Source organism: Bos indicus, chromosome 1 (assembly GCF_029378745.1).
Source record: "Bos indicus isolate NIAB-ARS_2022 breed Sahiwal x Tharparkar chromosome 1, NIAB-ARS_B.indTharparkar_mat_pri_1.0, whole genome shotgun sequence".
Taxonomy (NCBI): domain Eukaryota; kingdom Metazoa; phylum Chordata; class Mammalia; order Artiodactyla; family Bovidae; genus Bos; species Bos indicus.
In genome coordinates this window covers 83673782-83686865 of record NC_091760.1, presented here as the reverse complement: position 1 = coordinate 83686865, position 13084 = coordinate 83673782, and the positions used below count along the sequence as shown (strand labels likewise).

Genomic DNA, 13084 nt, shown 5'->3' with positions numbered 1-13084 from the left:
TGAGTCAGAAAGAGAAAGATAAATATCGTATTCTAACATGTATATACAGAATCTAGAAGAATGGTACTGAAGAATTTATTTACAGGGCAGCAGTGGAGAAACAGACATAGAGAATAGACTTATGGACATGGGGAGAGGGGAGCACAGGGTGAGATATATGGAAAGAGTAACATGGAAACTTACATTACCATATGTAAAATAAGTAGCCAACGGGAATTTTCTATATGTCTCAGGAAACTCAAACAGGGGCTCTGTATCAGCCTAGAGGGGTGGGATGGGGAGGGAGATGGGAGCCAAGTTCTAAAGGGAGGGTATATATGTATACCTATGGCTGATTTATATTGAGATTTGACAGAAAACAACATTTTGTGAAGCAATTATCCCTCAATAAAAAAATAAATTAAAAGAAAAAAAATTAAAAAAAAAAAAAAGAATCTGCCTGTCAGTGCAGGAAGCACAGGTTCGATCCCTGAGCCAGGAAGATCCCACATGCCTTGGAGGAGCTAAGCCCGTGCACCGCAGCTCCTGGGTCTGTGCCCCGGAGCCCGTGAGCCGCAGCTCCTGAAACCGGGCACCTCCAGCCCTTGCTCGGCGACGAGAAGGCCCCCGCGACGAGAAGCCCTGCACCGCAGCTGGAGCCCCACTCACCGCAGCTGGAGCCCCGCTCACCGCAACTAGAGAATGGCCTGAGCAGCAGGGAGACCCGGCCACAAATAAAATTTAAAAAAAAAAAAAGAAAGAAAAAAAATAGAGCAAAACATACTGTAACATTGTGGTAGGCAAAGATTTTGTACACTGAACAAAGGACTATAAAAATAACCAGATGTATGAGAAGAAGCAAATATAATTTCTAAAAATTAAAAATACAATTATTGAAAATTAACAATCACAGTGGATAAATTAAAGCAAATTGTTGTTGTTCAGTCGCTCAGTTGTGTCTGACTCTTTGTGACTCCATGGACTGCAGCACGCCAGGCTTCCCTGTACTTCACCAGCTCCCGGAGCTTGCTCAAACTCACATGCATTGAGTCGGTGATGCCACCCAATTAGACACAGATAAAAAAAGAACTGATGAGTTGGAAGACAGGCTGAAAGTGGTAAAGAAAGACAGGATTGGAGAAGGAAAAATGAAATGAGGAAAGAAAATCCTAAATGAAACTAAAAGAAGTCAAGAAAGGAGGGGAAAAAGAAGCAGAGTATGGAATAAGATGGCAGAAGTAAATCCAAATAAGTTAATAATAAAACAAATGTAAATATATTAAACTCAACAATTTAGTTAGTGTTTGTTTAGTTGGATTTTAAAAAGACACACCTAAAACCAAAGGACACAGAAAAGCTGAAGGTAAAAGATAGGAAAAGACATGTAAGGTAAATACTAATTATAAGCAAGCTGGAATGGTTCTAGCAACATCAGACAAAACTGTCATTAAGACAAAAACAATTATTCAGAATAAAGAGAATCTCAACATAAAGATCAAATGTTTATCCTATCACTTGGAGGATATAACCGTTATAAACATGAATGCATTTGATAAAATAACTTCAAATATATATAAAGCAAAACTGGACAGAATTACAAAGATAAAGTGACAGTTCTAGTATTAAAATAGGAAATTTCAATATATTTCACTGTGACAACACATTACTGAAAAAATAATATATTTTAACCACATGGTTAAATTAGATGTAATGAGAATATGTAGAACTCTACACTTAACAATTGGAGAATACATTCTTTGTAAGCACATTTGGAATATTTACAAAAATCAACTATAGACTATAAGCATGTCTCAAAATTTAGTAGCAGTCAGACTGTGTTCTCTGAAATTATTATTAACAAATATTTATATCATGCTATTATGTACCAGCACTTTTCTAAGCATTTTGAAATTATGACCTTATTTAATCCTTATAACAATACGATAAGAGCTATTGCTATTATCCATTTGATAGATGAAGAAACTGAGGAAAAGAGGTAAAGTAACTTAACTTACACCCATGGGACTTCCCTAGTGGTCCAGTGGCTAAGAATCCACGCCCCGCTCACAGCGGGCTGGAGTTCGATCCCTGGTTAGGGAACTAGATCCCACATGTCGCAACTAAGAGCTCACATGCCACAACAAAGACCCAGCACAGCCAAATAAATAAGTAAACTGTATATTCAGGGAGTTCCCTGCTAGCCTAGTGATTAACATTTCAGGCTTTCACTACTGTAGACCATGAGAAGTGGCAAAAAACAGCCAAACAATCCAGCAATTGCACTTCTGGGTATTTATTCCAGAAAACCTATGTTCATACAAAAACCACAACACAAATATTTCTAGCAGCTTTATGCATAATAGACAAAAACTGTAAACAACTCTGTGAAGAAAAATATATTGATCTCTGCTCCCAATTCCTGAGATAGAGTTCTTAAAACTGTAATTTCCTGAGTGATAGCATTGGAGAAGGAAATGGCAACCCACTCCAGTGTTCTTGCCTGGAGAATCCCAAGGACGGGGGAGCCTGGTGGGCTTCCATCTATGGGGTCGCACAGAGTCGGACACGACTGAAGCGACTTAGCAGCAGCAGCAGCAGCAGTTGTATTAGGAACATCTTTTGTTCAATATTTGGTCTTTGCTCTGAGTTCCTGACACAGACTCCTAAATCCCTCAGAATTTCCCAGATGTTGTTCTCATGAGGTGACTTTTGGTAGACTCCTGGATAGCTTCAGAATAGGGACAGGTCATTAGAAAGACCAAGCCATAGAAGCTTGGAACTTCCTGCTCCAATCCCCATGCTTTGCTGACAGGAGAGGAGCTGCAGATTGAGTTAATAATCAATCATGCCTATGTAACAAAGCTTCTGTAAGAAATCCCTGAACTATGGAATTTGAAGAGTTTCTGGATTGACAAACCCATGTGCCAGGAGGGTAGCACACCCCAATTCCTTAGAGACAGAAGCTCCTGCACTCAGCACCCTTCCAAACCTTGTCCTGTATATCGTTTCATCTGTCTGTTTATCTATATCCTTTATTATATAAAAGTTAAAAAGTTAGTCACTCAGTCACATCTGATTCTTTGCGACCCCATGGACTGTAGCTCACCAGGCTCCTCTGTCCATGGAATTCTCCAAGAAATAATACTGGAGTGGTTGGGTTGTCATTCCCTCCTCCAGGGGATCTTCCCAACCCAAGGATGGAATCTGGGTCTCTCGCATTGCAGGCAAATTCTTCACCATCTGAGCCACCAGGGAAGCCCTTTGTTATATACTTTATAATAAATCAGTAAACACAAGTGTTTCCATGAGTTCTGTGAGCCATACAACAAACCATCAAACCTGAGGATGGAGTTGTGGGAACCCTCAATTTATAGTCAGTTGTCCGGAAGTGTGGGAGACCTGGGCTTGTAATAGGCATCTGAAGTAGGGGGTAGTCTCGTGGGAATGAGACTTTTGCTTGTGGGACCTGCACTAACTGTGGATAATGAATGTCAGAATGGCTCAGTATGAGGGGGAAAGAAAAAAACACATATTTGGTGTCCAAAGTAAGTGTTTTCCCTTAAAACTCAGAAGTCCTTCACCAGGTAGAAAAACAAACTGTGTGACATCCATACTGTGGACGACTGCTCAGCAGGAAAAGGGGGTGGTACTGATACAGGCAACTATCTGGATGAATCTCCAAAGAATTTTGTTGAGTGAGAAAAGCCAATGCCGAAAGGTTACATCTGCATGATTTGGTCTATATAACATTCTTGAAATGACAAAATTATAGAAATGGAGAACAAATGAGTGGTTGCCAGATGGTAGAGTAATGGGGAGGGAGGTGATTATAGCTACAAAACGGTGACATGAAAGATCTTAGAGTTAATGTTCTATATCTTGAGTGTATCAATAGTAATAGCAATATCCTGATTGTGGTATCTCAATATAGCCCATCCCAAAGTTTTCAATAAACTGAGTGTGAATCAGAACCACTTGGGGCACTTTCAGACACACACACAAACCTCCAAATGATTTTTCAACTCACAAACATTACCTGATGATGCCAAGGCTGTAGGCCTTTAGAGACATTAGACAGGGAAGGGTAAGTGGGTGAGTTCTATTTTAGGATAATAGGAAAATAAAGGATTAGGTTAGGGAAAACTAGATAGAGGAAACCTTATAAAGAAGCTATTCCAATAGTACAAACAAGGGATGATGCAAACCTGTATTGTGGTGCTAGCTGCAGGGACAGAGTTCTGATAGGTTTATGTCACAAAAAAGGGAGCTTAACCTCTCCAGCAAGCTTCTTAACTCAGTATTGACAGTAATCCCTAAGGTCCTTAGCTGGATAAAGGATATATTTCTAGGTCTGCAACAAAATAATTACCTGTTCCTGCCTTGTGAAATCAGCAAGTGGCCCCACCCCAAGAGAGCACACTCATCCCTTCCAGGTGGTCCACACACTTTCTCTGAGGCACAGTTCTTTCCAGAAGGACTTGATGATACCTTTATTAATGACCTCACCTGCCCCATCTCCCAAGTCCCCCAGTTTTCCTGAAAGGTCCTTGTAACTCAAATATGAGACCACTTATCTAGACAAAGATGCTAAACAGATACTTCTCCCCTAGTCTTGGCCCAATTTTCTCTCTGCCTAGAGCTCAGAAGGCATACTTGGACAGGGGCAAAGCAGGACACTCTGCTGTGACCTCTCTGGCCACAGCCTCTCACTAGGGAGGGGTCAGCTGTCATGAGCAGCATTTAAAACCAGGAATCAAGGTGTGGTCTGGGCTCTTTTAAGTTCCAGGGTTTGGGGTTCCTGGCGAATCCCCAGAGAAGAATCCAGAAGAGGAGGATGGAAGGGTGGTGGTCCACTACAGGGGGATTCTTCCTCTGCCTCAGTGCCAGCCTTGTGCTTCAAGGTAAGATGAGACAAGAACAGGGAAAGAGGGGAATACTGTTCTGGGAAAATTCCAGAAACCCTCTCATTCCCCAGAACTAGAAAGCACCCAAAGGAGTTGGGTTAAACATTTCTTTTCTCTTTAATATTTATGGTTTGGTTTCCTTTGGGAAACAGATGAAAAACCTATTTCACTAATCAGAACACACAGCTCCCGTCTCATTTGCCTGCATAGGCATCTACTAAATCATCTGTTGTTCCATTTTACCGCCTCTCTGATTCCACTCCTTTATATTAATAATGTTCAACTTGTCCTTCTACCAGATTAGTAACTATGAACAGGGTAGTCTGGGTCCTTCTGACAATAACATAACTCCTTTCCCACCTCGCTTTGGCAGATGTGGTAGAGAGGTGATATGGAGGAAAAGGACAGTGTTTGCTTCCCCCCAGATATGTTTCTCCTTAGTTTGGAGATGTACCTCATGAGATAATTGGAATGGGGAGATGTAAAAGAGACGTGGGAAAGAAAAGGCTGGGCTTAGCTACAGGAATAACCACAGTTACCTGGGGTTGGGGTGCAGGGGAGGTGGGCAGAAGGACTTTAAGATTTCATCATATAGCTCCACCAGCCACATGGTGGATGATCAATGAGATCTTATCAAGATGGTGATGATGAAAATGCCACCCATAGATCTTAGAGGAAATCACTGAGTTTGAGAATGTCACAGGGTACAGGACATTGTAGGTAGTCAATAAATTCACATTGAATACCACATTCCTTAAGTTTCCACATGTTTGACATCACACAGATGTTTGTCTCTAAATTTTTCCTTTCAGGAAATGAGAAAACATGAAAGTGGGAAAGGAACATTGAGAAACAAAATTTTAGAGGAATTTTGTTCAGCATCTACAAGGAAGAATCATAATAGAGCTGGAGAGAAGAAAAGTATGGTCAGACAAAGGCCAAAACTTTAGGGTCACCACTATGGAAGGAAGAGGCCTCCCCAGAGAGGCAGTTTGCATAGGGATTTGGGTAGGCTTTATATGGGACTAAAAGCACAGGAAGAAAGGGCTGTGCTCTGACTCAGCTCACCACATCAACTTCCACCATTTGCCTACCACACCAGCCCATCCTCTTCAGCCCTGGCAGGAAGAACTTGGCCTCTGGGACTCTTGTCCCAAGAAGCGGGGCGGGGTGGGGGGGGGGGGTACGGGGAGCCCGGGGGGGCGCGGGGGGTGTGGTTCACATGACCACCCCATGTCCACATTTCTTTCTCTGCAGGGAGGCTCTCAGGTTCCAGCCCTGGCACTCCTCTCACTTAGGAAAACACAAAAGCCCTATTTCCATCTCACAGGGTCTCTATTCTCTACAGGGAGGGCAAACACTTTCACCATCAATTGCTCAGGCTTTGACCAGCAGGGGGTAGACCCCACTGTCTTCCAGTCTGTATTTAACAAGAAGGACTTCCGTCCAGTCACCAATTTTAGCATCCCTACTCGTATCAACATCTCTTTCACCCTGTCTGCCATCCTGGAAGTGGTAAGTTTTGACTGCTATATTTTTCTATAGGTTGCTAATAGAAAACAAGAACTCTACCTTGTCAGTCCAACATTATAGCTGTCCAGTGGTAAGCAATGAACTTCCTGAATGGATTTTGTACAAGTTAGATGTTCATCCTCTGGGGTTGAGAGACATGACAGGGAATGCTGCAGTGACATTTTGTCAGGGAACATTGTCCTTGAATCCTGCCCTTATAGGAATATTCCATTTAAAAAAAAAAAACACATATTCCCAATGGGCTCCCATGCTGTTTTTTCTCCTTACAGTTTCTGTGCAACCTTAATTTTTCTGAACTATCTTTCGAGACTTGTAATTGAAAAACTGAACATGGGGCCACTTAGGAAACAAAGGGAAGAGGTAGACTAGGACCTGATTCCATAGCTAATGATCCTGAATGGGGATTTTTTTTTTTTAAACAGGATGCACAACTTCAGCTGCTGACATCATTTCTGTGGTTAAAGTTGGTACGTAATCCCAGCTTTTTTCTCTCTTTCTCCTTGCCTGCTTTTCTGGCTTTTTTTGCAAAAATCACATTTGTTAAAACTGACAGCGCCCAAGGAAATACAACCAGAATGGGGCCATTGCTGGTGACAAATAGCTTTCTGGGCTGCCAATCAACTTTGAAATTCAGATGGAAAAAACAGGAAGAAAAAGGGCAGTATAGTTGGAAACCCCTAAGTAAGCTTCAAGGCTCAAACGTATCCAGCACCCAGCTTAAGATTTCCTGTGAGCAGGAAGAGAAAAGCCAATAAGACTTTGTAAACTAGAAAAGAGGGACATTATCACCAGAGAGAGAAGAGGAATCAGAGTTTAAAAGGAAATGTGGCTAAAAAAAAATTAAAAAGCAACTGTTATAACAATGTGCACAGTAGGAGTCCAGGTAAATAAAAACGAATGCTGGAATATATATTTTTTCTAGAATGATGTATAAAAAACTGTTAATAATGGGACTGAGTTGAGGAGATGAACTGAGTCAGAGTGAATTAAGGAGGGAAAAAGTTATTTTGTATATTATATCTTTCTGGAGTTGTTGAAGTTTTATCATATGCCCATAGTACATACAATTAGGAAAAATACAGACATATGTATGTATATTTTAAGGGACTCAAGGGCAGCAAATGCTGATATAAACTAGCTTCAGGTCTGAGCCATAATCATCTCTCTGTGCCCTGTGTCCTAGAGCTGGAATCACCCATTTATCAGCTGGGACCCAGAAGAATGTGGTGATATCAAAAAACTCGCCATCACAGCTGAGAACCTGTGGCTCCCAGACATCTTCATCGTAGAATCGTGAGTATCAGGGCCGGGAAAAGCTGGGGGAAGACTCTTCTGCAAGGAGCAGGCCAGGGCAGTGCAGGGCAAACCCATGCAGCGGGGCCACTGAAAACTTATTTCAGAGAGGAACACAGTCACAGCTCATCAACTTTTCCCCTAGAAATGAGAAAACGGTGGGCAGAAAAGACGGCGGATCATCAAGACAGTATGGTACTGGCACAAAGGCAGAAATATAAATCAATGGAACAAAATAGAAAGCCCAGAGAGAAATCCACACACCTATCGACACCTTATCTTTGACAAAGGAGGCAAAAATATACAATGGAAATAAGACAATCTCTTTAACAAGTGGTGCTGGGAAAACTGGTCAACCACTTGTAAAAGAATGAAACTAGAACACTTTCTAACACCATACACAAAAATAAATTCAAAATGGATTAAAGATCTAAATGTAAGACCAGAAACTATAAAACTCCTAGAGGAAAACATAAGCAAAACACTCTCCAACATAAATCACAGCAAGATCCTCTATGACCCACCTCCCAGAGTAATGGAAATAAAAGCAAAAATAAACAAACGGGACCTAATTAAACTTAAAAGCTTTTGCACAATGAAGGAAACCATAAGCAAGGTGAAAAGACAGCCTTCAGAATGGGAGAAAATAATAGCAAATGAAGCAACTGACAAAGAATTAATCTCAAAAATATACAAGCAACCCCTGTAGCTCAACTCCAGAAAAATAAACGACCCAATCAAAAAATGGGCCAAAGAACTAAACAGATATTTCTCCAAAGAAGACATACAAATGGCTAACAAACACATGAAAAGAGGCTCAACATCACTCATTATCAGAGAAATGCAAATCAAAACCACAATGAGGTACCATTTCACACCAGTCAGAATGGCTGCTATCAAAAAGTCTACAAGAAATAAATGCTGGTGAGGATGTGGAGAAAAGGGAACCCTCTTACACTGTTGGTGGGAATGCAAACTAGTACAGCCACTATGGAGAACAGTGTGGAGATTCCTTAAAAAACTGGAAATAGAACTGCCATATGACCCAGCAACCCCATTGCTGGGCATACACACCGAGGAAACCAGAATTGAAAGAGATACATGTACCCCCATGTTCATCGCAGCACTGTTTATAATAGCCAGGACATGGAAGCAACCTAGATGTCCATCAGCAGACGAATGGATAAGAAAGCTGGTGGTACATATACACAATGGAATATTACTCAGCTGTTAAAAAGAATACATTTGAATCAGTTCTAAGGAAGTGGATGAAACTGGAGCCTATTATACAGAGTGAAGTAAGCCAGAAAGAAAAACACCAATACAGTATACTAACGCATATATATGGAATTTAGAAAGATGGTAATGATAACCCTATATGTGAGACAGTAAAAGAGACACAGATGTATAGAACAGTCTTTTGGACTCGGGGAGAAGGTGAGGGTGGGATCATTTGGAAGAATAGCATTGAAACATGTATATTATCATATGTGAAACGAATTGCCAGTCCAGGTTTGATGCATGAGACAGGGTGCTCAGGGCCGGAGCACTGGGATGACCCAGAGGGATGGGATGGGGAGGGAGGTGGGAGGGGGGCTCAGGATGGGGAACATATGTATACTCATGGTGGATTCATGTCAATGTATGGCAAAAAAAAAAAAAAACAACACTAAAATACTGTAAAGTAATTAGCCTCCAATTTAAATAAATTAAAAAAAAAAAGATGGCGGAGCAGCAGCATTGGGAAACCTTGCCTTAAGAGCAAAACTTAAAACAGATGCCTGCCCCCACTTTTGCCACTTAGCATGGATGTGGATCAGACCCCGGATGGCCTCTCTGCATATGTGTCTAATGATGGTCATGTTGTATATAACAAACCGATGAGGGTGACCAGCATCTGTAACCTGGACATCTTCTACTTCCCATTTGACCAGCAGAACTGCACCCTCACCTTTAGCTCTTTCCTCTATACAGGTGAGTTGCACTGAATAAAATGAGATCAACCAGTGGGGCAACAAAAAAACACTCAGGGGCCAAGTCATTTTTTTTATGTATAAAAGGGGATAGTGGAATATTTTCTAGTTGCGGGTATGTAGATGGTGGGGAGAAGTTGAATTTTAGAGACTTCCTGAAAAATCCCAAAACTGAAAGGAGGCAACTGGGCAGCAAGGAAGTCACACTACAGGACTAGCTGAAAAAGTAACTAAAACAGTCATCGAATCATCTCTGCAATCCCAGCATAGAGCAGGTGCTGAGCAGATGTGAACTGAGTGTTTGTCTCCCCGGCAGAGGAAAGAATGTTGCTGGGCATGGACAAGGAAGTGTGGGAGATAATGGATGACTCACGTGACCGTGGCCGCACACAAGGAGAGTGGGAGCTCCTGGGCATCAACAAGGCCACCCCGAAGATGTCTGTGGGCACCAGTCTTTTTGACCAGATCATGTTCTATGTAAGGCCAGAGATTCCAGCATGACTCTCCATCCCCCATAGCTTCCTCATCAGACCCTTCTAAGTCTCAGAGCCTTTCACCATTTGCCCTAAGACCAAAAAGTCCCTAGGCACCATAACTCTCACAGCCTTTCTCTCTCCCAAGTCCCCAAAGCAACCCCCATCTCTGAACCTATCATCCCTGGCCTAGGTTTTCTTCAGTGGGTATGGGGGAGTCCTATTTGTCACACAAAAGCTGCTCCTCCCAAAAACAGCTATTGTTGGAGTGAGAACATCAAGAAAGGAAGGAGTGGGACTTCCGGGTGATCCAGTGGTTGGAACTCTGCACTTCCAATGCAGGGGGTGCAGGCTTGATCCCTGGTCATGGAACTAAGATCCAATAGGCTGTATGGTATAGACCAAAAAAAAGAAAAGAAAGAAAGGAAGGGACTGGACTCATCCCTTGGTTTCTAACTTCAGTTAGAACATCCAGTTCTAACTTCACCTGGTTCTCTGCTCTCCCCTCCCCACCAGGTGGCCATCAGGCGCAGGCCCACCCTCTACGTTATAAACCTCCTGGTGCCCAGTAGCTTTCTAGTCGCCATTGACGCCCTCAGCTTCTACCTGCCGGCAGAAAACGAGAACCGTGCCCCATTCAAGATGACACTCCTGTTGGGCTACAACGTCTTCCTGCTCAATATCAGTGACTTACTTCCTGCCACTGGCACCTCCCTCTTTAGTATGTCCCCTACCTCTCAGTTGGGAAATGAAAAATGAAAAACAACATAGGCAGGGTAGGCGAGTGAACTGGCTAGATCTGCTGAGGCAGTTAAGGTGCAGTCATCTTTAAAAAGCCTTGAGGTGTGAGACAGAAGAAAGGGGGGCTTGGTGGTCCTTCTGGCCCTGACTCACCCGAGTGTGCTCCTTCCTGCCACCCAGGTGTCTACTTTGCCCTGTGTCTGTCCCTGATGGTGCTCAGCCTCCTGGAGACCATCTTTATCACCTACCTGCTGCACCTGGCCACCACCCAGCCCCCACCCATGCCTCGCTGGCTCCACTCCCTGCTTCTACGCCACGCCAGTCCAAGGACATGTTGCCCTGCTGTGCCCCAGAAAGAAAATACAAGCCTGGGCCTCATATCCACCCACCTGTCTGGTAAGAGAAGTCTACACTGCTCACCCTGTCTACACTGCTCACCCTGTCTACACTGGCCCAACTTCCCAGTCTCCCATTTCTCTAATCCTGTCTCCCTCCCATTTCATGGCTATATCTCTGTCCTCCCCATAGGACTGAAGGAGCCAGGAAAACTGGGAGGGAAGGAGTTGGGACCCAAAGAGGCAGAACTGAATGGGGGCACAGGATTGACAAGAGCCCAGCTCGCTGACCTGTGGGTGCAATTCGGCCACATGATGGACAACCTGCTCTTCCGCATCTACCTGCTCTTCTTGGCCACCTCTGTCACCACGATCCTTGTCCTCTGGAACACCTAGGAGCAGAGTTCTAATGGTGCAAGAACACCCAGTGTTTAGGTTTCCTTGGCTTCCACTAACCATCCCAGACACTGTTCCTTTGCTCCAGTCCACACACAACAGTCCCAAAAATGTGCCCATGATCCCTGCTCCAACCCTCCCTGGGCTTAAACAGAACCACTGTCGATGCTCTCAGAAATGGCATTATATTTCCAAAACACAATTCAGAATATACATGTTTATGCTAGAAATATAATTTTTACTGGAAAAGAAAGGCTTTATAGTAAAGACTACAAATATTTACCAAAAAGTCATTCATGTTGCTGGAGTAGAGGTCAGGGATTAAACCTTTTTTTAAAAATAGGTTAAAATGCTTATTTATTATTTTAACAAATATTTATTGAGCATCTACTATCTGCGAGGTACTATTCTGAATTCTGAAGATACAGAAGTGAACCAGGCTGGCAAAAATCTCTATCCACAGGGAGCTTACATTGCGGGTGGGTGGAGACTGACAGTAAAGAAGAGAAGTGAAACACAGAGTATGTGCTGAGTGCCAAGGAGAAAAAGCAAAGCAGAATGGGCAATGCAGGGAGGAAGCTGCAAGTTTAGGAGGGCGGTCAAGGAAGACCTCAGATAACTTCCTGACAGGCTGGCTCCTGTGCATTGTTCCATGATAATGCCAGTGGAGGACCAGTCTTTTCCAAACTGGCTGTAACCCAGTCTTTTCCGAGAGGTCAGAGGCTATATAACTTACTCAAGGTCATGCAGTTCTTGCTATTTTTAGTTCTTTTTTCAGGGATAGGTCTGTGCTTAATGAATGTTTACTGAGCCCAGGTGAGGGGATAAACAAATGTCCTTGGGTAATCCTGTTAGAAGAGCTGACTCATTGGAAAAGACCCTGATGCTGGGAAAGATTGAAGGCAGGAGAAGGGGACGACAGAGGATGAGGTGGTTGGATGGCATCACCGACTCAATGGACATGAGTTTGAGCGAGCTCTGGGAGTTGGTGATGGACAGGGAAGTCTGAAGTGCTGCAGTCCATGGGATTGCAAAGAGTTGGACATGACTGAGCAACTGAACTGAACTGAACCCTGTTGGAAATCTGAAGAATGAAGCACAATATCTGTCCTCAAAAAGCTTGTGGCACAGCTGGAGAAATAAAATACATGTGTAAATAACTTGTAGAACACGTTATTAAAGTTTTGTTGAGCACCATTAGAGAGAAACTGCAGTAATTCCCTGGTGATCCAGTGGTTAGGACTCAGTGCTCTCACTGCTAGGGCCCTGGTTGGGGAACTAAGATACACCGCATGTGCAAAGCAGCAAACAGGAGATAAGAGAAAAAAAAAACAAACTGCTATAGAGTTCAGAGGAGAAAGGACTCTTCTAGCTGGAGCAATGGTTCTCAATCCTGGCTGCATATCAGAATCATCTGAGGAAATTTCCAAATAATCCTACAACCCAGTCTTCACCCT

The 13084-nt window shown here is 43.0% G+C and overlaps 1 protein-coding gene across 1 annotated transcript; it reads left to right on the top strand.

The window, feature by feature from the left end:
* Positions 1-4813: 4813 nt before the first annotated feature.
* Positions 4814-11627, top strand: LOC139179375 (5-hydroxytryptamine receptor 3C-like). Its single transcript, XM_070778666.1, has 9 exons — positions 4814-4880; positions 6232-6398; positions 6839-6883; positions 7600-7709; positions 9514-9683; positions 9999-10159; positions 10672-10876; positions 11077-11292; positions 11425-11627. Exons 1-9 carry the CDS (start codon positions 4814-4816, stop codon positions 11625-11627), a joined length of 1344 nt encoding a protein of 447 aa, XP_070634767.1.
* The last annotated feature ends 1457 nt before the right edge of the window (positions 11628-13084 follow it).

Coding starts and splice junctions, on each gene's coding strand:
- LOC139179375 (XM_070778666.1), top strand. CDS start 4,814: ATGGAAGGGTGGTGGTCCACTACAGGGGGATTCTTCCTCTGCCTCAGT. Junction 10,877..11,076: donor CACTGGCACCTCCCTCTTTA/GTATGTCCCCTA, acceptor CCTGCCACCCAG/GTGTCTACTTTGCCCTGTGT. Junction 11,293..11,424: donor CATATCCACCCACCTGTCTG/GTAAGAGAAGTC, acceptor TCCTCCCCATAG/GACTGAAGGAGCCAGGAAAA.